This window comes from Narcine bancroftii, chromosome 1 (assembly GCF_036971445.1).
Source record: "Narcine bancroftii isolate sNarBan1 chromosome 1, sNarBan1.hap1, whole genome shotgun sequence".
Taxonomy (NCBI): Eukaryota; Metazoa; Chordata; class Chondrichthyes; order Torpediniformes; family Narcinidae; genus Narcine; species Narcine bancroftii.
In genome coordinates, this window is record NC_091469.1 from 340,957,869 (window position 1) to 340,979,264 (window position 21,396).

General features: G+C 43.9%; 2 protein-coding genes across 5 annotated transcripts in view; one reads left to right on the forward strand and one right to left on the reverse strand.

The window, feature by feature from the left end:
• mylk4b (myosin light chain kinase family, member 4b) overlaps positions 1-21,396 on the reverse strand; it is a 215,784-nt gene that overhangs the window by 176,934 nt on the left and 17,454 nt on the right. The gene's annotated exons all lie outside the window — the stretch shown is intronic.
• wrnip1 (WRN helicase interacting protein 1) overlaps positions 5,214-21,396 on the forward strand; it is a 51,293-nt gene continuing 35,110 nt past the window's right edge. For both annotated transcript variants that reach the window (XR_011348330.1, XM_069909906.1), the window contains exons 1-2: positions 5,214-6,291; positions 21,106-21,297. Coding sequence is in view for 1 of the 2 variants with exons in the window: in XM_069909906.1 (XP_069766007.1) it covers positions 5,689-6,291; positions 21,106-21,297 (795 nt within the window). In the remaining variant the exon portion in view is untranslated. The remainder of the gene's footprint in view (positions 6,292-21,105; positions 21,298-21,396) is intronic.

The window sequence follows — 21,396 nt, forward strand, 5'->3', positions numbered from 1 at the left end:
TGTACTCCACTAAAGCTGTTCAGTTCCCCTGGTCCGTATTGGAATCCCTTGTTAACCCATATCCCACTATGACTATACATTAAATCTATACCCTGTCTACATTCTAAAGGAGCACAATTGTAACCTCTGCTGCCCCTATTCCAGGGGGACTTAAAACATTAACGAACAATATTCCAAAAAATGAGTAAAACAACAATGAAAGTAAAACCCATTGAAAGCAGCAATAAAATATAACAATAACTGAATAAACCACAATAAATGTAAAGCTCATTGAAAACAGCAATAAAATACAACAATAACTGAATAAACCACAATAAATGTAAAGCTCATTGAAAACAGCAATAAAATACAACAATAACTGAATAAACCACAATAAATGTAAAGCTCATTGAAAACAGCAATAAAATACAACAATAACTGAATAAACCACAAAACATGTAAAGCTCATTGAAAACAGCAATAAAATACAACAATAACTGAATAAACCATTAAAGAAACGAAAAAAAATGTAACATTACGGCACTTTGTCACGGCTCAGTGTAAGTTTCAGGTCTGATGGATGAGGAACTGCACGCCAGGTTGAGGTTTGAATCTGTGTGTCGTGATGTTGTGGTTCAGAAGCTGGTTTAATTCTTTGAATGTGGGTCCAGCCTTTCTCTCTTGTTCTTACTGCGGTGTCTGTAATTAAAAGTACACAGAAGGGACCATCCCAGGCAGGTTTTAGTTGATCCTCTTGCCATGCTTTTACATAAACCCAATCGCCAGGTTTTAATAAAATGAATAACAATCTGACTTTCCTTTGTGTTAGTGTAAAAATTGTAAAATGAAACACAAACCATATTTGCATGGGTTTTGAATATGTTAGACCTTATTAAAATGCAGTTGGAGCTGCTTGTCTGTATGGGGCACAACCCTCCAATTTGTTAGAGTACATAACAGACATTGTAGCACAAGAGCCTCTGCAAGAGAACTTGAAACATATTCAACCTTTAGTTCTGCCTTAAGTAAAATGCCTTGTGCCACAGCTCACAGGAGCTGGTCTTATTTAAAACAGTCTGTAAAACAGGCACCAAAAAAAAGTTAAAAGATGTTCTTATGAAGATTGCACACACAATCATTTAAGTACAGGCTAGTTTCTATTATATTCCACTTAAAAGTTCTGCTGCATGAATCCTGGAGCTTGTGGAGTCATTATTGAATCAAGAAATATTGGTGCCATGCCAATCTCATTCTAACATGCCAATTTCTCCAGTCCTTAAGTCAAGATGTACTGAATAGCATCTGGTACAAGATCTTTGAGTTCTTAATTATATTATTATTCTTATGCACCCAATTGTTCTGAACTATGCCACCAATTTAAATCATATTCCACCTATTGCAGTACTCACACAGCACCATAGACCAGTTCGCAGGTTTATTTCTCCATTAAGCTGAATCCAGTTGCGCAGGGTTTACCTCCGTGATTATTTACAATGTAACTTCCGCACTACCGGATTTAAATATAAACCTGATGAATGGGGGTAAGTTATCATGAATTAAATAACAGCGGCAATACAGAGAAATTGTGCTGAGGCATTAATTTCACTCCAGAGGAAAATGTACCAGAGAAATGAATGATTAAACTTATAGGAATCCCCATAGGAATCCCCAGAGGTATCTTTATTCTCCAGAGGTGGGTGATCTTTAAACTCACGGACCTTGACTGCTGAATGTGTAGAAGAAATACCTCTAACTGCAAGACAAGAGCCTGAAGCCTCAATTTCAAGTGCCACAGTGCACTTAAAGGGACATGCACACTCCCCCTTCAACTGGCTGATCCAGCCACTTTACACATCAGATCCTTTCTTTATCTCACATACACTTAAAGTTAAGATGTATAGAACTCACCCTATTTGCGCAAACATTTCTCCCTGCAAATGTTATAACATCACTCAACTCTCAGGTACTCCCTGTGCAAAATCACATTTGAATACAATTTATTTCATAAATTGGAATTAACTGGTAGTTAAATTCGCTAATTCTACAGTATTGAAAAACGATCATTTATGACATTTAATTTTTAGCATGAATTTTAATCAATATTGGTCAGTGACTGAAGTGGGAAGTCATGATTTATGAAATTATCTCTGGTCTCTACTCTCCCACTCCCTGCACTTCTCCCAACATTCAGGAGCTGGCACACAGTCCCTGCCTTTTCCATGTTACTCATCTACTATTCCTTTAACTGCTTGCATCAAAATGTTAGCCTTTGCTTTCTGCTTATCCTCAGATGTCTGGACAAATGCTTTTTGTGTGATCTGTAGAAGCTGGGTTATTCCCTGCTCATGCCAATTTTCTGTCTTTTGTAATTTTCTCCTAATGTCTGGGGCTGAGTTGGTAACAAAACCTGTTAGTATCAATTGTTCCCCTGCTGGAGATTCTATGTCGAGACCCCCATATTGTATATATATTTGGTCCCAAAAATTGGTCTAACTGTTCGGCACATCCCTGGGGATCTTCTATCAGGGAGGTCAGTTCTTTCTTAAAGTTACGCACTTCAGTACTGGTCAGGGGCACATTTACGAAACCGAGACCCTCTCCCATGGGAACTTCCCACAGTGGTCTCATCCAGTTGGTTTCTTAGCTTATTAGGTCTGGGTTCCTGCTCCCTGGGAAATGAATCAAAGGGTTCTGCCCTTTCTTCCTGAAGAGTCTCACGCTGTTCTGAATTAAAGTTACCTCTCTCTCCTGTCAACAGAGGTGGTAATCGAGTGCTTTGTGAGCAAGTTATCATACCACTCCTGCTCTCTCCTCTCGTGGTGGGGGAGGTGGGGAAGGTGCAGAAGGGTAGGTTATAGGAGGGGAAGGAAAGATAGGAGCCGGCATAGGAGGAACATAAGGTGGAGGGAGGGAATGTAACACATCCCAACCCTGTGATTCAGGGACAAAAGGTTCCTCCTCTCTCTTATCCCTGAATTCTTTCTCATTCAAAACCAGCTGTTCAATGGATCCCTTTAGCCAGCAGGCTGCATATTCCCTGCTCTCAACATTGTCTTTCTGGTTTTGATAGAGCCATAGGTTCAAAGCTTTACACATCCATTCATCCTCGGATCCGAATTTTGGCCAGTACACGGAGCTCCCTTTAACCGGGTATTTAACCCATTCAATACAACAATACCTGACCATTGTCAGTTTCTCTTTACCACGGGTCTTTCCTGTGCCCCACTCAGATAACATCAACCCAAGCGGGCTGTACGTAGCTATCTGGTGGTCACGTCCTGTGTCAGGACTCTCTTCTTTACTGCCCGTTATTCCCATGCTTAGAAACAAGTAAAATACCTGACCATCGTCAGTTTCTCTTTACCACGGGTCTTTCCTGTGCCCCACTCAGATAACATCAACCCAAGCGGGCTGTACGTAGCTATCTGGTGGTCACGTCCTGTGTCAGGACTCTCCTCTTTACTGCCCGTTATTCCCATGCTTAGAAACAAGTAAAATACTCTTACCGAGTTCTAGTAGTACTGCTCTAGCGCGCTTCCTTCCGCCGTTTGTTCTCAATGCCTCTTCTCGGATATCACTCGCTTCTTCCACTGACCAGCCACCCGTCGCCCGTGAGTCCAGCTGAATCAGCCGGGGTGCACCTACTCTCGTCGTCGGGGTACTCTGTCAGTGGAGGGAGTGTGATCCCGGACGAGCCCCCATTTGTTAGAAATTAAAGTACCTTTAAAGAAATTGCTCGAGACAAAAATTGAGAACAAAGAACATTTATTACTACAACAATGCAAAGTTGGGTGCTTCCCCTTACCCTGGGAATACACACACATACTGGGGCTCACCCAACTTTTATACAGTCAATTCCAGTATCAGAATGCCCTCCCCCTTACATTCTTCTGCCCCCTGGATGGGTTTGGCATAGGTAATCCTTCCTGCCTACGTGCAGTTTCAGTACACTTGGAGGACCAGGGGGTATCCTGTGGGTGCCCCATCATGTCATTGTCCTTATTCACACCTTCCTGATTCTCAGGGCTACAATCTCTTGGTATGCGGAGTTGACTCATTCTATCTAGGGTTGGCTAATTTCATATGTATAAATCTGTGTATGGTTAGCTAATTAGAAATGTATGACTTGGTACTTCTGTCCAGGGCTAGGAGACCCTTATCTGATCCAGACTACCTCAACTTCCTACATTCTATTGTACCTTACCATTCCTTTTCTTAGTCTTATGGTCTTGTCACAAAGACTAGAAGATTCTTATGTTAATCGTGCTGACTCTGCTTTCCTGCATCCTAACCCCCAAGCTTATCCTGTTTGTACTGGTTACAGCCATTAACTGATGAACTTTAGTTTCTTCCATGTTCATAATTTTAGATCAATTTTCCCATCTCTCACAACTTTGTTCATTTTAGATTGGTCACAGTGTTTGAACTACCGAAAGAAAATAGATACACACGCCGAGAGCACATCAGTTTATACAAATCTTTATTACAAATTCTAAAGCTGATATCAAACTACAATATGCAAGCCCTTCCCAATTATACTTATCAACGCCTGGACTGGTCCCGACTGCCGAGGCGAGGCAACGACCGCACACTTGTTGTAGGTTGTCGGGGCGCCAGTTACAGCTTCTCCACCTCCCCCGACCGGGACGTTGGCTGGACTCTAGAAGTTCTTCTTCTTGCTGAGAGATGTTGCCACCTCTGGGAGAGTCTGAAACTTCAGCAGCGGGGACCATGGCTTGTATTACCCAAAAATGGTTTACTCATAGCTTATCACTTTGAATTAATGGTTTACTTATCTTCAAGGTCTCCTGACAGTCTGCGACCAACAAAAGACAACTGCATCTCTGGGCCCCATGGGTGGAATTTAGAGTATTGTCTTCTGATTCACATGCATCATTCTTGCATAAGCTGGTCTAAATCCTCCATTACAAATGTAAACTGACACAATGGGACAAATTGTGTCAAAAAACAGCCAGCTGGAGGAATACAGCGGGTGGAGAGATATCGAGGGGAGGGGAGCGGGAGGAATTATCGACGTTTCGGAGCAAGACCCTGCATTGGGGCTAGATCTAGCTGACAACTATTATGTGATTAATAATTTCTGACACTGTGGTGGAACATGATACTGCAGGCGTGACCTGGCTGGACTGGGCAGGCTGGCCCTCCTCCCCTCCCTGGAGCTCCTCCCCAGAAGATCCCGAATAGAGCCCTAATCTCCTCCCTCCAGACCGGCCTTGGACGTGAATCCGCAGCAGGCGGAGGTTTTCTGGTGAATCAAGCCATTGACTGCTTGCTGGGTGTCTCCGGGTGGGTCATGGATCATGCGACAGATACATAACATGCAACACATGGTCATGGAGTTTGCATGACTGATCGGATCAATCGCTGAACAAAAACTATGTTGGGTTTCCTCCTCCGGCTATTCAGATGTAATGATATCATGGAGACGAACACCCACTGCCCTGATTGACACTTGAGCCCATTCCGTGTCCGAACACGCCGACTAAATCATTTGTGCATGCTACTAACTTTAAAAAAAAGGGTTCATTCAAACGACATCTCGCTTTGATCGATTCCAAGGTCTCGTTTCTCTTCCGGCAGCTCCGCTGCAAGATTTCCCCTGGTAAAGGCTGTTTGCGAAAGGCAGAGAAAAACACATCTCGCCAGCCGACTTCCAGACCAATTGCGTTAAATATTCGGGATGGATCGATGACCCGGGAATCTCAGGGGCTGCTGATGGCGCTGAGTCGGAGTGGGAGGCCGGCCGTGCAATGCCCTGTATGTTGGGAAGAGATGGAAAGTTTGGAGATCAATCCCCACCTCGACCAGTGTCTCGGGGCTGGGGGCCCGATTGACCGTGGAGAGGGGTGCAGCGGCCAGGATGGACCCGGGTGCAAGAGAGCGCGTCGGTCGCCAGCTCCGGGCAACGGGACGCAGCGCAAGGCCCCTGCTGGCTCCCCGGCCATGGCCGGTAGGAGACAGGGCGAGGCCCCGGTCTTTGCACTCTTCCAGAAGGCGCAGAGGCCGCCGCCTTTTGCGGCAGCTTCCCCCACTGGCGCGGGTGTGCTGCAGGACGCGGGGCCGGAGGGCACGGCCTTCGCCACGGATGCGCCTGAAGCAGGTCCGCGAGGAAACCTGGTATCGTTACAGCAACTTGAAGCAAAGCCTCTGGCGGAGATCATGAGACCCCGTGCTTTAAAAGAACTTGTTGGGCAAAATAAAGTTTGGGGAGAAAAAACGCTCTTGAGGACTCTACTGGACTCGCATCAAATCCCATCCATCATTTTGTGGGGTCCACCGGGATGTGGGAAAGTAAGTACCGGAGCAAATTCGTTTGGCTCATCCCTTGATTTAATTGATAAGTACCTCGGCATTCTGCCTATTTGCACACATGCTGTTTTATGCAATAGAGCAGAAGGAAACCAGGGGTCTCGGCTTCTCATCACATCACGTTGCAACATGACCTGACTTCAGTCCTTCCTCAGCTGCGTTGCACACCTCATCCAAACTTTGATCCTCTCTGGACTTCACGACCAAAGCTCCTCGACAAAAGTGTGCAATCTCTCGTTTTCTCTCTCTGAATACTCTGTGTAATTTTTCAAAAGTCATGTCAATTTACTGGATTCCCTTGGGAATACTCTGAATCTTCAAGATCAAGTTTATTATCATCTGGTAGCACATTTACAGCTGGACAAAACCGAATCCATGGTAAATGTGGGGAAAAAAACCCCAAAATGCACAGTAGATAATGATCACATAAATAATCAAAAATAAATATAAAATATTTGGGATAATTTTCACAGTTACAGGATACTATTCATCAAGCTCACAGTTCGTGCAAAGAAGCCTGGCAGTCCTGATTTTGATGCTCCTCTTCCACCATCTTGATGGTAGTGGGTTGAAGATGCCGTGTGCTGGATGGAAAGAGTCTGTTCTAATTCCTTGAGCCCTATTTTGACCTTGGGGCTGTTTTTTTTTTCTTTGGCTTGGCTTCACGGACGAAGATTTATGGAGGGGGTAAAAGTCCACGTCAGCTGCAGGCTCGTTTGTGGCTGACAAGTCCGATGCGGGACAGGCAGACACGGTTGCAGCGGCTGCAGGGGAAAATTGGTTGGTTGGGGTTGGGTGTTGGGTTTTTCCTCCTTTGCCTTTTGTCAGTGAGGTGGGCTCTGCTGTCTTCTTCAAAGGAGGTTGCTGCCCGCCAAACTGTGAGGCGCCAAGATGCACGGTTTGAGGCGATATCAGCCCACTGGCGGTGGTCAATGTGGCAGGCACCAAGAGATTTCTTTAGGCAGTCCTTGTACCTTTTCTTTGGTGCACCTCTGTCACGGTGGCCAGTGGAGAGCTCGCCATATAACACGATCTTGGGAAGGCGATGGTCCTCCATTCTGGAGACGTGACCCATCCAGCGCAGCTGGATCTTCAGCAGCGTGGACTCGATGCTGTCGACCTCTGCCATCTCGAGTACTTCGACGTTAGGGATGAAAGCGCTCCAATGGATGTTGAGGATGGAGCGGAGACAACGCTGGTGGAAGCGTTCTAGGAGCCGTAGGTGATGCCGGTAGAGGACCCATGATTCGGAGCCGAACAGGAGTGTGGGTATGACAACGGCTCTGTATACGCTTATCTTTGTGAGGTTTTTCAGTTGGTTGTTTTTCCAGACTCTTTTGTGTAGTCTTCCAAAGGCACTATTTGCCTTGGCGAGTCTGTTGTCTATCTCATTGTCGATCCTTGCATCTGATGAAATGGTGCAGCCGAGATAGGTAAACTGGTTGACCGTTTTGAGTTTTGTGTGCCCGATGGAGATGTGGGGGGGCTGGTAGTCATGGTGGGGAGCTGGCTGATGGAGGACCTCAGTTTTCTTCAGGCTGACTTCCAGGCCAAACATTTTGGCAGTTTCCGCAAAGCAGGACATCAAGCGCTGAAGAGCTGGCTCTGAATGGGCAACTAAAGCGGCATCGTCTTCAAAGAGTAGTTCACGGACAAGTTTCTCTTGTGTCTTGGTGTGAGCTTGCAGGCGCCTCAGATTGAAGAGACTGCCATCCGTGCGGTACCGGATGTAAACAGCGTCTTCATTGTTGGGGTCTTTCATGGCTTGGTTCAGCATCATTCTCAAGAAGATTGAAAAGAGGGTTGGTGCGAGAACACAGCCTTGCTTCACGCCATTGTTAATGGAGAAGGGTTCAGAGAGCTCATTGCTGTATCTGACCCGACCTTGTTGGTTTTCGTGCAGTTGGATAATCATGTTGAGGAACTTTGGGGGACATCCGATGCGCTCTAGTATTTGCCAAAGCCCTTTCCTGCTCACGGTGTCGAAGGCTTTGGTGAGGTCAACAAAGGTGATGAAGAGTCCTTTGTTTTGTTCTCTGCACTTTTCTTGGAGCTGTCTGAGGGCAAAGACCATGTCAGTAGTTCCTCTGTTTGCGCGAAAACCGCACTGTGATTCTGGGAGAATATTCTCGGCGACACTAGGTATGCTCCTCAGATATGAGAAGCAGTCCACATTTTCCAGGGGCTCATTCTGGGCCTTTGTTGGAAAATGGGGTTATACAGAAGGGCAGGTTGTAGGGGGTCTTCATGGGAGATCATTGTAAGGCCTTGTCTTGTACTAGTTTGAAACTGGGCCTCGGAATGTGTAATTATCAAGCGTCGTGTGCCTTCTGCAGTTTTAACTGATGTTGGGTGGAAAACTTGGTTTGTGTCATTTTTCAAATGTCATGTAAATTTACTGGATTCCCTTGGGAATCTTGTTCAAGGTGACTAAAAGTGACTTGTATTTTTGGCAATGCCAAAGGATGCCTTTTATTTTTAGTTTGTGTTGCTATTTACTTAAAATGTGCTGCTTTACAGTGGACAGTTAATGTATGAACACATCTATAGAATATGGGTGGAAACAAATTGAGCAGATACCCAGCTCCCAGAAGCAGGAACATACTGAACTCCCTGAAACCTCAAGACAGCAACGCTAACTGCTGGTCCGCTGTGCTACCCCAACTGTGGAGCATCTTTCTGAAATTTGACTTTCCTCAGAACATTCCCTCTATCTTGCACCTTCTTAATTATGATGCAAAATTTGTGTTCTGACTAACAGAGTGGATCTCAGTAAAGACCGGAGTCATGAAGTTCTATATCATCACGTCAACACTTTTCACAGACTTTCTTCTAGCAATGGCACCACTTCACTTTGAGTGTAATCAATCTACCATACCCTCAACTACTTGGATTTTTCTTTCTGGAATTCCCACCCTAAATGTCTCTGAATATTTACTTCCCTTCCCTTCTCCCGGAACCTTTGAGAAGATATCTAGAATGTTTTTTTCAGGGCATGAAATGTAGAAATCTTTATTGGCAATGACGAGTGGGGATGCTAACATCGTGAAGGAATGCACCCCAAATCATGACTACATGGTGCAAAGTGCTGCACTTGGAGAAACAGGGAAGGTTAGAAGTTTAGTCTTCAGAGGAGATTCAGGAGGAAAAGTGGGCCTTTTTGTAACCATTAGTATGCATCTTGTGCTGTGTGCTACCAGCAAGTTTCCATGTAAAATACATTGTTCTGCACTTCCTCACAATGAAGGAAAAGAAGGAGAAGATCTAGAAATCATGGTTAATGTTGGAGCTAATGATATGGAGAAAAAAAAATTGAAGTCCTATAGTCTTTGGGTTTTTTTTTAGGACTTCAAAAATAAGCATCACGAGATTAGTCCCTGGCCCATGCAGTAGCTAGAAAAAAAAATAGGAAAATTGGGCTGATTAATGGAGTGTGATGGTGTGGTGCAAGAGCGAAGGCTTCAAAGTCCTGGGAAATGAGTCTAGTTCCAGGGCAAAAGGGACCTGTTAAAAACGATGGAGTGTGCCATAATGGGATGAGGACCTTTGTCCTCAGAGATTTACAAGTGTGGTCAGGGAGGGATCAAATTAAATTGGCATCAGTGTGTAGTCACAGAAAAGTGCAATAGGATGTAAAGCAGGAGGGAACAGGAAAATTATGGTGCCATTTATAAGTTAGAGGACAGTTAAATTAAATGGGATGAGAAGAGAGTGACCAGAATATAGTAGTGATACATTCAGTAGTTTTTTTTTGGACAGAAGAATGAAAGACAGCAGTACCCCTCTCGATTTAGTGCTATGGCTGTTGCTTTGTGAAGAAACACTTGGGTTCTACATTCTTAGTTAAATTAAATGGATTAGACAGTTCAATATTAATAAATAACAAAGGCAATAAATAAAAGATTAAAAGAAATAAACAGAATGAAACATAATCTCTGTAATACTATTTATATCAAGGTCATTCCACAAAGTTAGCTGGATACAAGGTAAAATGTACAGCACTACCTGCAAGATTACCTGCTCAAAGCTAACACTGTTGTTACATAGATGATCACCAGGTAGTAACTATGCAAAGGGATTGAAGAGCCAAACTTCAATCTAATATTAATACAAATCTCAATCACTACAAGGGTACTTGACACAACTGATTTTATTAACTCATTTTAGAATCTGACCACCATTCCTTCTAATGCTTCTTGGGTTTCTCTGTAAATTTTACATTCAAATATACAGATCAGAAATAGGCTATTCCACACAATCTGGATATTCTTGTATGGGTAAAATTTCCAAACATTTACAAATGATGAAAGCTGTGCATGTGTAGTAGACAGCAATGAAGATGGTAACAGACTATAAAAAGATGCAGAATATCAAAAGGCGGGCTCTTAGTAAGTGAAATATAATTGAGATAAGTGTAAAGTGGTGCATAGTGATAGAAGACTAGGAAACCTTGTCATCCAAGTATTTACATGAATAGAAGGCCTTGCCATGTATCTGTTCAAGTCCTTGAAAGGGGCATAGCCTTTGATAGAGTAAAACATATGGCACCCTGGAACTTGTTCATAAAGGCACAGTGTTCAACATTAGGGAAGTTATGCTAAGTTATGTCTCCATCTTCTTTCTTGGTCTCTCCCCTTGGCTTTCAGGATAACTTGCAGTTTTGTGGGTTCTGAGGTAGATATGTGGAAGCTGCAGACTCTTTTTTGTTGCATTTGTGCAGGTTGTTAGGAAGGCCACCTCTGGAGTACTGCACATAGTTTTGGTCCTCTTGCCTCAACAGTGGCACTGTAGGCAGTCCAAAAAGATTCACCAGATTAATTCCTGGGATTAAAAGTATTTCCTGCCAAGGTCCATTGTGTGCTTTAAAAAAATGAGGGGTGCTCTTGATACCAAGTGGACATCTCCGGGTAGATGTCAAGTTATCTTTGTGCATGGGAGGATCTGGAAAGAGTGGGGATTATTTCAAGGTGAGGTCCAGCCATTTAGAACCCACATCTCCATCGGGCACACAAAACTCAAAACGGTCAACCAGTTTACCTATCTCGGCTGCACCATTTCATCAGATGCAAGGATCGACAATGAGATAGACAACAGACTCGCCAAGGCAAATAGCGCCTTTGGAAGACTACACAAAAGAGTCTGGAAAAACAACCAACTGAAAAAGCTCACAAAGATAAGCGTATACAGAGCCGTTGTCATACCCACACTCCTGTTCGGCTCCGAATCATGGGTCCTCTACCGGCACCACCTACGGCTCCTAGAACGCTTCCACCAGCGTTGTCTCCGCTCCATCCTCAACATCCATTGGAGCGCTTACACCCCAAACATCGAAGTACTCGAGATGGCAGAGGTCGACAGCATCGAGTCCACGCTGCTGAAGATCCAGCTGCGCTGGATGGGTCACGTCTCCAGAATGGAGGACCATCGCCTTCCCAAGATCGTATTATATGGCGAGCTCTCCACTGGCCACCGTGACAGAGGTGCACCAAAGAAAAGGTACAAGGACTGCCTAAAGAAATCTCTTGGTGCCTGCCACATTGACCACCGCCAGTGGGCTGATAACGCCTCAAACCGTGCATCTTGGCGCCTCACAGTTTGGCGGGCAGCAACCTCCTTTGAAGAAGACCGCAGAGCCCACCTCACTGACAAAAGGCAAAGGAGGAAAAACCCAACACCCAACCCCAACCAACCAATTTTCCCTTGCAACCGCTGCAATCGTGTCTGCCTGTCCCGCATCGGACTTGTCAGCCACAAACGAGCCTGCAGCTGACGTGGACTTTTTACCCCCTCCATAAATCTTCGTCCGCGTAGCCAAGCCAAAGAAGAATGTCGAAATTCATCACTGAGAGTGGTAACTATCTGGAATTCTCTGTCCAGAATGTTAAAGAGGCCAGGTAGTCATAAGTATTTTAAGCAGAGATAAACATTTGAAAGATTGGTGAATTGAGGACAATGAAGATTGAATACATAGGACTCGAGATTGGCTGTGTTTGTACTGAATGGTGGGGCAGATGAGAGGCTGAGATGTAAATCCTTTTCCTATTATCTGATATTCCTCAGAAGATGGAGCAAGAGCTGGGTGGTCTCAGAGCTGGTGCATTCGTTCCACTATTATCACTGAATTTAGAACTTCCCAACACTGGAACAGGAACTTTAGCTCACCAGGTCTGCATCGATCATGATACCAGTCAAAACTCATCCCATCTCTCTCCCCCCCCCCCCGACCTCTCCCCCCCCGACCTCTCCCCCCCCGACCTCTCCCCCCCCGACCTCTCCCCCCCCCGACCTCTCCCCCCCCCGACCTCCCCCCCCGACCTCCCCCCCCGACCTCTCCCCCCCGACCTCTCCCCCCCGACCTCTCCCCCCGACCTCTCCCCCCCGACCTCTCCCCCCGACCTCTCCCCCCGACCTCTCCCCCCCGACCTCTCCCCCCCGACCTCTCCCCCCCGACCTCTCCCCCCCGACCTCTCCCCCCCGACCTCTCCCCCCCACCTCTCCCCCCGACCTCTCCCCCCGACCTCTCCCCCCGACCTCTCCCCCCGACCTCTCCCCCCCGACCTCTCCCCCCGACCTCTCCCCCCCGACCTCTCCCCCCCCCGACCTCTCCCCCCCCCGACCTCTCTCCCCCCGACCTCTCCCCCCGACCTCTCCCCCCCCGACCTCTCCCCCCGACCTCTCCCCCCGACCTCTCCCCCCCGACGTCTTCCGCCCCCGACCTCTCCCCCCTGACCTCTCCCCCCGACCTCTCCCCCCCGACCTCTCCCCCCCGACCTCTCCCCCCGACCTCTCCCCCCGACCTCTCCCCCCCGGACCTCTCCCCCCCGGACCTCTCCCCCCCCCCCGGACCTTTCCCCCCCGGACCTTCCCTTCCCCCCCCCGGACCTTTCCCCCCCGGACCTTCCCTTCCCCCCCCGCGGACCTTTCCCCCCCGGACCTCTCCCCCCCGGACCTCTCCCCCCCGGACCTCTCCCCCCCCGGACCTCTCCCCCACGGACCTCTCCCCCACGGACCTCTCCCCCCCGGACCTCTCCCCCCCGGACCTCTCCCCCCCGGACCTCTCCCCCCCGGACCTCTCCCCTCCCCCCACCTCTCCCCCCCCACCTCTCCCCCTCCACCTCTCCCCCTCTCTCCTTTCCCCCTCTCTCTCCTGTTACACAGGCAGAGTATGATCTTTTTATTCTTCAGGGTCTTCCTTTTCTATAAAGAACTTTGTAGAGATTGAAATATTTTCCACAACCCACCATTTTTTCAAAAATCTCAGAATATTGAATGAATGTGTAGTTTTACTTAACCACATTCCTTACTATTGCCCACTAATGGTTGTCCAGTATTGTTCATTCTCTAGTGAATAATGAGATGAGGTTGGGGGAAAACTGTGACATAATTGATAACAGCTAATTGCTGGCTAAATTTACTTTTTTTGCATTCTTAATTTAAGTTCCATAATTAAAAGCATGTAGCAAACATTTGATAGTGTTGCTATGCGATGGAGATTAACCCATTTGGGGAATGGCATCTGAGGGAAGAGAGGATTTAGGTAGTTTATAGCTCTGACAATCTGCCCATGGCATAGTGACGTTAAAACGGCTATAATTAACGTGCAAGATGCCAAAAAATCTTCTGACTGCTTTGCACTAAAATTAGAAATAGATTAATACATTTCAAACCACTTGATATTATTCTAATTTTTTGCTTGTTCTATTAATTTTAACATTTTATAAATAGGATGGGGTGGGGATAAGATTTGATCAGGTGTTCTGTGACGGGTTGATTTGGCATTCCTTTGATAAGATAGAACAAAGAACATTACCACACGGTACAGGCCCTTTGGCCCTTGATGTGGTGCCAACTTGTATATTCCTGCCAAAATAAAAACTAAATCCTTCCTACCCTGTCGCCTTCTATTTTTCTTTCATCCATATGCTTATCTAAGAACCTTAAATGCCCCTAATGTTTCAGCCTATACCACCACCCCTGGCAAGGCATTCCAGGCACCCACAACTTTCTATGTTTATATAAAAAATAAGCCCTTACCCCTAATGTCTCCCCTAAACTTTTCTCCCTTCATTTTGTACAGATGTCCTCTGCTGTTTACTATTCCCACCTTACCTATGCCTCTCAGAGATTTGTAGACCTCTTAAGTCACTTCTCATCCTTCTTCGCCCCAGAGAGAAAAGTCTTAGCTCTATTAACCTTGCCTTATAAAACTTATTTTCCAATCCAGCCAACATCCTTGTAAATCTCCTCTGCACCCTCTCCATAGTTTCCACATCCTTCCTATAACGAGGTGACCAGAACTGAACAAGTGCGGTCTCATGAGAGATTTGTAGAGTTGCAACATGATCTCTCGACTTCTGAACTCAGTCCTTCAACTTACGAGTCCACGAATCCCATAGGCATTCTTAACTTTATCACATCAACCTGCGGCAACCTTGAAAGATGTATAGATTTGGGCCCAACATCCACACTGGTAAGTATCTGACCATTAGCCCTGTACTCAGCCTTTGGAAGGTTTAACCTTCCAAAATGCATCACCTCTCAAGTTTATCAGCCACTTTTCCGTCCAACTCTGCATTTTCTCCTTTTGTAACGACAACCCTCAACACTCTCCACACTCTTCCAGCCTTCGTATCATCTGTAAACTTACTGACTCATCCTTCCACTTCTTCATCTAAGCTGTTTATTTAAAAAATCACAAAGGGCAGGGGTTGCAAAACAGATCCCCGTGGAACTCCACTCGTCACTGATTAACAGCATAATTCAAGCTGACATTTTCTATGATCAATTCATAAGCATCAAAAAATAGAGGGGAAGATGTCTTCAAAATTTAATTTTGTTTGAATGGTGGTGACCATTGAATTGGGGGCTGGCTGTGTTCCTTTTACTCATTTATTCTCCATTTATAATTATCCCTGCACTGAATGGCTGACATGGCCACTCGATAGTTAACCACATGGTGGGTCTGGAGTAGCCTAATGACTGGAGCAGGGTGACAGATTTCATCAGGTTGCCCTGAAGGACATCTCTGAACCAGATGTGTGTCACAACGCTCTATCTGGTAGTTTCACGGCCAAGATAATACCTGATTTTATTTTTTAAATCTATGTTATTAATCGAACTGAAATCCACAGCTACCATTGTAGTAACTGAACTTGAATCTTTGGATTATAATCTAGACTGGTCTAATAGGTTGCTGGTCTAATTCTGCTCCTCCATTTTATGGTTATGTGAATGAAATAGTAATCCACAAACTTGGAATAGTAATTTGAAGATCTGAGTTTTTGTCAGTTGGTAAGAATTTCTAAAATAAAGCATTAAAAGCCAAGAAGTTATATTACCAGTGTACAAGATGGTCCTTCAATGTTAAAAATGTCACCCTAAAACAGGGGTCTTCTTGTATGTCAAGTATTAAATCCAAACCTTAACAAAAAAGTCTCAGTGCTCCCCCGCTGAGTTCATCTGCTCAGCCTGACTGCCGTTTGCTCTCTACAGGCTTTAAAACGCCTGTTAAAGGAGCAGACAGTGATTTATTTTGAAGTATGCCAATAAAATTTAAAACTCTGCCAGGACTGGGTGTCAAGAAAAGGTTCAGGGTGTCAGGAGCTTGGATGGGGAACAGCTGAGACTGGGTAGTAAGTGCATTTCGGGTGTTAGGAGCTCAGATGGGCGGGCCAAAAATTGGGGGTGTCGACTTTTACATGTGATATATTGGAAAATGTCAGATTTTTGGGCCAAAAATAGAGAGGTTGACTTTTGCATATCAACCATTACACACTTATATAAGGTATATTAAATGTGCCTAGCAGCATCTCTCCATTGGTTAATGGACTTTGTGGAATGATGTTGGTGTAAATAATATTACAGAGATTGTGTTTCATTCTGTACATTTTTGAAAATCATTTATTAATTGGCCTCTGATGGATTTATTAATATTGAACTATCTAATCCATTTCATCTGACATAAGAATATACAACCCAAGTGTTTCTTCACTAATTTCAAGACTGTTGCTAAGTTGTAAAGAAAAAGAAGTCTTTTATTTTCAAGGAATAGTGTATGCAAGACATAAATAGTTATTTCCATGGGAAATGTTACTTTTAAGAACAAGAGCACTGGAAGTGTCAAAGTATGCTTAAGTATTAAGGATTTTTTTAAAAAATATTAGATTGTTTCTTGCCTTACCCATTGATCTATTTATATATATTTTACGGTTATTACAAAAAAAACATTGTTTACATTTGTGTATTTTCGGCACCTCAAAGGAACCATTTCTCAAGCAAAATATTTTAGTAACAATTGGGTCTGGAGCAGTGATTCTCAACCTTCCCTTCCACTCACATACTACCTTAACCAATCCTTTACTGATCACAGAGCACCGATGACATAAGGATTACTTAAAGTGGGATGTGAGTAGAAAGAAAAAAGTTGAGAACCACTGATATAAAGAGTTAGGGTAGTCAAACTGCTTTGGTGCTTGAGTTCCAGGTTTCACATATCATTTCCTAACCTTGCTTTAGTGGTGGGGGTTTTGAGCTATAAGGGTTTTTTGTTTCCCCCTTTTTTAATTAGTTTAGATTTTCTTTATTTTCTTTTTTTATATTGGATAATGGCTTTGCTCAACTGTGAAAAATGCAACTTTTGATTAAAAAATATTACAGAATAAGAAGGAAAGACAATTGTATACCTTATATTTTTAAAAAGAAATTTATAATTCAATTGAAAAGAAATTTTAACTTTATTTTTCCTTTATTTCTCTTTCTTTTGGGTTGGGTCTTGTTTTCTTTTGTTCGATATTCTATCATTATCACCTATGTGTATTGTGTTGATTCTTTGAATTATGTTCATCTTTGAAATCTTTTTCCTGTATTTTCAAAGGTATTGCACATTGTATAATTGTATTGTTCAATTGTTTATATATTAAATACAATTTGTTTTGTATTTAAATATTTTATTTATAACACCTTTATTGTTCTATGAAAAGTCTTTAAGTAACATTCTAAGTGGTTAATTCTTAACAAAATATTGGCATAAAAGTTAGCGTGGCTTAACGATATTTAACGTCGTTCCACAATATTCAACATCTTAACAATGTTTAACGATATTCAACAATCTTTAATGCTCTTTTATTATTAAAATATTTTAAAAAGAAAAGAATGCTTGACATTACAGTTTGACCAAATGGAAGGTGTCTCAGATCTCCAAATTTGTTGTTCTATCAAGCTAGTTGAAAGGAATTTATGATCAGTGGGATTATTCCAAGAAATAATGATATTTTCTGTAAACTTCCACAATGAATCTTATTTTGAACATGCTGTTGAGAAGATTCAGAGAATAGGCCAGTCCTGTGCATCAGCTGTTCCTATGAAACCATACGACTAAATCAATATTCTGGTCATAGTTCCCTTGGGGGCTAGAGAGATGGTACCCATGGTTATGATGCAGTATATAATTGAGAAAATAAAGTCAAATGAAGAAGCAGTAGTTCAAGAAAATAGTTTACATACTATTAATTAGCATTTAAAGGATCTTTTTGTCAAATAAATCTTGACCCTCAGCAACTATTACTATAAAACAATTCAAGGATTAATTATTCCTCCTATATGTTAGAATCATGCTTACTGCTTCTGTCATGTTCCTGATCAAAATGCAAGAAATTTGCTGTACTTTGGGTCCACTGTTGGCCTTTATTTTGTCTATCCCACTTCTTGCTCTACATTAACTGCTCCTTCTCCAAACCACAACTGCAATCTGTTATAACTAAGATTGATTGATAACCCATGCATCCCTATTTAAATTGCTTTCTTGATTTTAAATTGTTGAATTTCTTCTATGGACCATCTAAATTTTCTAGTATTTTTTATACAAGGGTCCAATTCAGTCGGTCTTGCTGAAGAAAATGCCACCTGCCAAGAATGGGATGTGTTCAAGTCGCGCTTCATACGAGTCCATCTTTTTTCTTCCCCCACCAATGTCAAGAACTTGCTTTCCCACTTGAAAATTTCAGAGATAATTTGGCTGTTGAATTGGAATACTTCCAATACAATCACCAAAGTAGCCTCTGGATATTTCTTGTATTTCCCATTCCATTGGTGCTGGTTCTCAGACCAATCCCATGCCCCCACATTTCCATGCAAGCTACTCCTTTTCATGTGTCAATTTATTCCACTTTATTCAATAAAGGGGTAGTTTACACCAACCAAATAATTTTCCAACCACCTGCTCTTTGGGGTGTAAGATGAACCCAGAGCACTCTGGTGAGGCTTGTGCTGTCATGGAGAATATGCAGACTGCCTGCAGAGAGGAGTTGAGGTAAGGGGCTGTGGGGCAAGAATTCTGCCAGTTGCACCATCGAGCTGCCTGTTAGCATGTTACCACAGAAAACATATGGTACAAATGGTTTGTAACCAGCACGCTGAACTGTAGCATCAGAGAGAATGCTGGTCCTTTCAAGTTGTGCACTGAGCAAGTGGGAATTGTTCCATTTATTGCAGGCTTCCAAAGTTCAGAAAAGCTCAGTGGTCAGAGTTGTGCAAATCACCCCAGGAACCGATCCTTTAATTCCCCTCCTATCATTTGCCTGTCAGTCATGTAATTATGTCTACTCAGATTTCAGGTTTATTGTCAGAGTACATACATGACGTCACAGACATCCATGAGATTTTTTTTTCCTGCAGGCGTGGAAGAATTACCAGTGCAAACAAAAGTGAACATAAGCTACACATGTAAACAAATAAATAAATAAATAAATGTAAACAAACTATGCTTTACAGAGAGAAAAAAAAATAAATGAAGTGCAAAAGTAAGTAATGAGTCCCTGATTGAGTTTGTCATTGAGAAGTCTGATGGTCAGCTGTTCCTGATCCTGGTGGTTCGAATCTCGTGGCACTGATACCTCTTTCCTGATGGTAGCAGCAAGAACAGAGCATGCACTGGGTGGTGAGGATCCTTGATGATTGCTGCTGCTCTCCGACGGCAGCATTCCCTGTAGATGTTCTAGATGGCAGGGAGAGTTTTGCCTATGATGTCCACTACCTTTAGCAGGGTTTTCCACTTAGGAGTATTGGTATCCCTGCACCAGATCGTGGTGCAGCCGGACAGCACACTCCCTACCACGCCCAATTCAGAATTTTGCCTGGGTTTCCGATGCCAACCCTCCGCAAACTCCTGAGGAAGTCGAGGTGCTGATGTCTTTTCTTCATGATGCGATTAGTGTGTTGGGTCCAGGAAAGATCCTCCAAGATAATGACTCCCAAAAACTTTGCTCACCCTCTCCACCTCTGATTCCCCCAATGGTCACCGAATCGTACACCTCTGGTTTTCTGTAACTTGATTAATTTTACTTAGTTTGCTTTCATTACTGACAGGATCTTTGCCTCATAAGAAATGGTCTTTGAGTTCTACTGCATTTATTTCAAAATTCAAGTATTTTTGGAGGAGGTGCACCAGGCTGAGAGGCAAAACATTCCCCTCCATTGCCACACACATGCAGCAGAGTTCCACAGAAACTCACAGGAAGCAGTCATTTTAAATCAGATTGCAGCTAATGTGAGGCCATTGCATTTTGTTTGTTTTTGTTTCGTTAATGGATCTGGTTGCCCACGTCACATCTGTTCCCACCTGCTGGATGCAAGTCTGTGGTGGAGGGTGTGGGTGGAGAGGATAGTGTCAGGTAGCAGCTTTGACTTGCACCTGGTGCCTAAAGCGTGCCAGTGCTCTCTCACGCACGTACCATTTGTACCTCAGAATCGATGCAAATGTGCACATGGGTCCTATTAACATCGGTAGGCATTGGCCTCTCATTTCAAACACAGTGCTGAGCTGAAGAAAATCTTCAAAAGGTCACCCTTTTCTCTATTTGACGAGGAGCACTCTACTGGGAATCGCAAGGACACCATAGACCAAGCTCATTTTACTGATCTTGACAAATTTTACAAATCAAACAAGGCTCCCCTTGAACAAGGTCCAACCCCCCTCCCCATGAACAAGGCCCTACCCCCCCATTGAACAAGGCCCTACCCCTCCATAAACAAAGCCCGAAGGCCCCCAAACTTGAACAAGGCCCTAACCTTCCCCCCACATTGAATAAAGCCCTAAGCTCTCCCCCATACTGAACAATGCCCTGTCCCCCCTCATAAACAAGGCCCTAAGCTCCCCTGAACAAAGCCCTAAGCCCCCCCCCATGAACAAGGTCCTCGTCCTCCCCACCACGAGCAAAGGCCTTGTCCCCCCCTCCACAATGTATAAGGCCATTGCCCTCCCCCCACCACGAACGTCTCTCACTCCCACCATAAACAAGTCCCTTGTTCCCCCCCACCACAAATAAGATCCTCATCTTCCCCCCGCCCCCCATGAACAAGGTCCTCGTCTATCCCCCCTGCCCATGAACAAGGGCCTACCCCCCACCCCACAAACAAGGCCTTAACCCTTCACAAATAAGGCCTTCACGTCTGCCCCTCCCCCAAGGAATGGCCTTCACCCCACCCCCTCCTCAAATAAGTCCTTCACCTTCTGACAGTCGACCAAAGTTTCATTAATATGTTTATTCTTTTTGTTAAGTTTGATACGATCCATATCTTCTCAGCTATGCTTGGTTTTTAGTGCTCTACCACACTCTCCAGAATCTCCCATTTCCTTATTAATAGCCTATCTATTTAATGTGGAATTGTTTTCATTTTAATTGTTGATTTCTGATTGCTTCCATCTAAATTTAAGACTGAAATCTTGAAGTTTTATTTTCAGTGCTATCTTAGTTTGCCCAAGAATATGTAATAAACTTAAAAAGAAACTTTTTCTTCCAGACTTCACTAGCCCATGTTTTAGCCAACAGTAGAAAGCAGAACAGTACAAGATTTGTCAGCCTTTCCGCAGCAAGTGCAACTGTAAATAATATTCGAGAGGTGGTAAAACAAGCTCAAAATGAACAAAAGCTATTCAAAAGAAAAACAATCGTATTCTTTGATGAAATTCATCGATTCAATAAAACTCAACAGGTAAACAAATTAATTTGTCGATTGAAACTTTGGGAATGTACAGTATGTGTTTTTAAAGACACTTTTTAACACTACATATTAATCCATAGATTTTCTGAG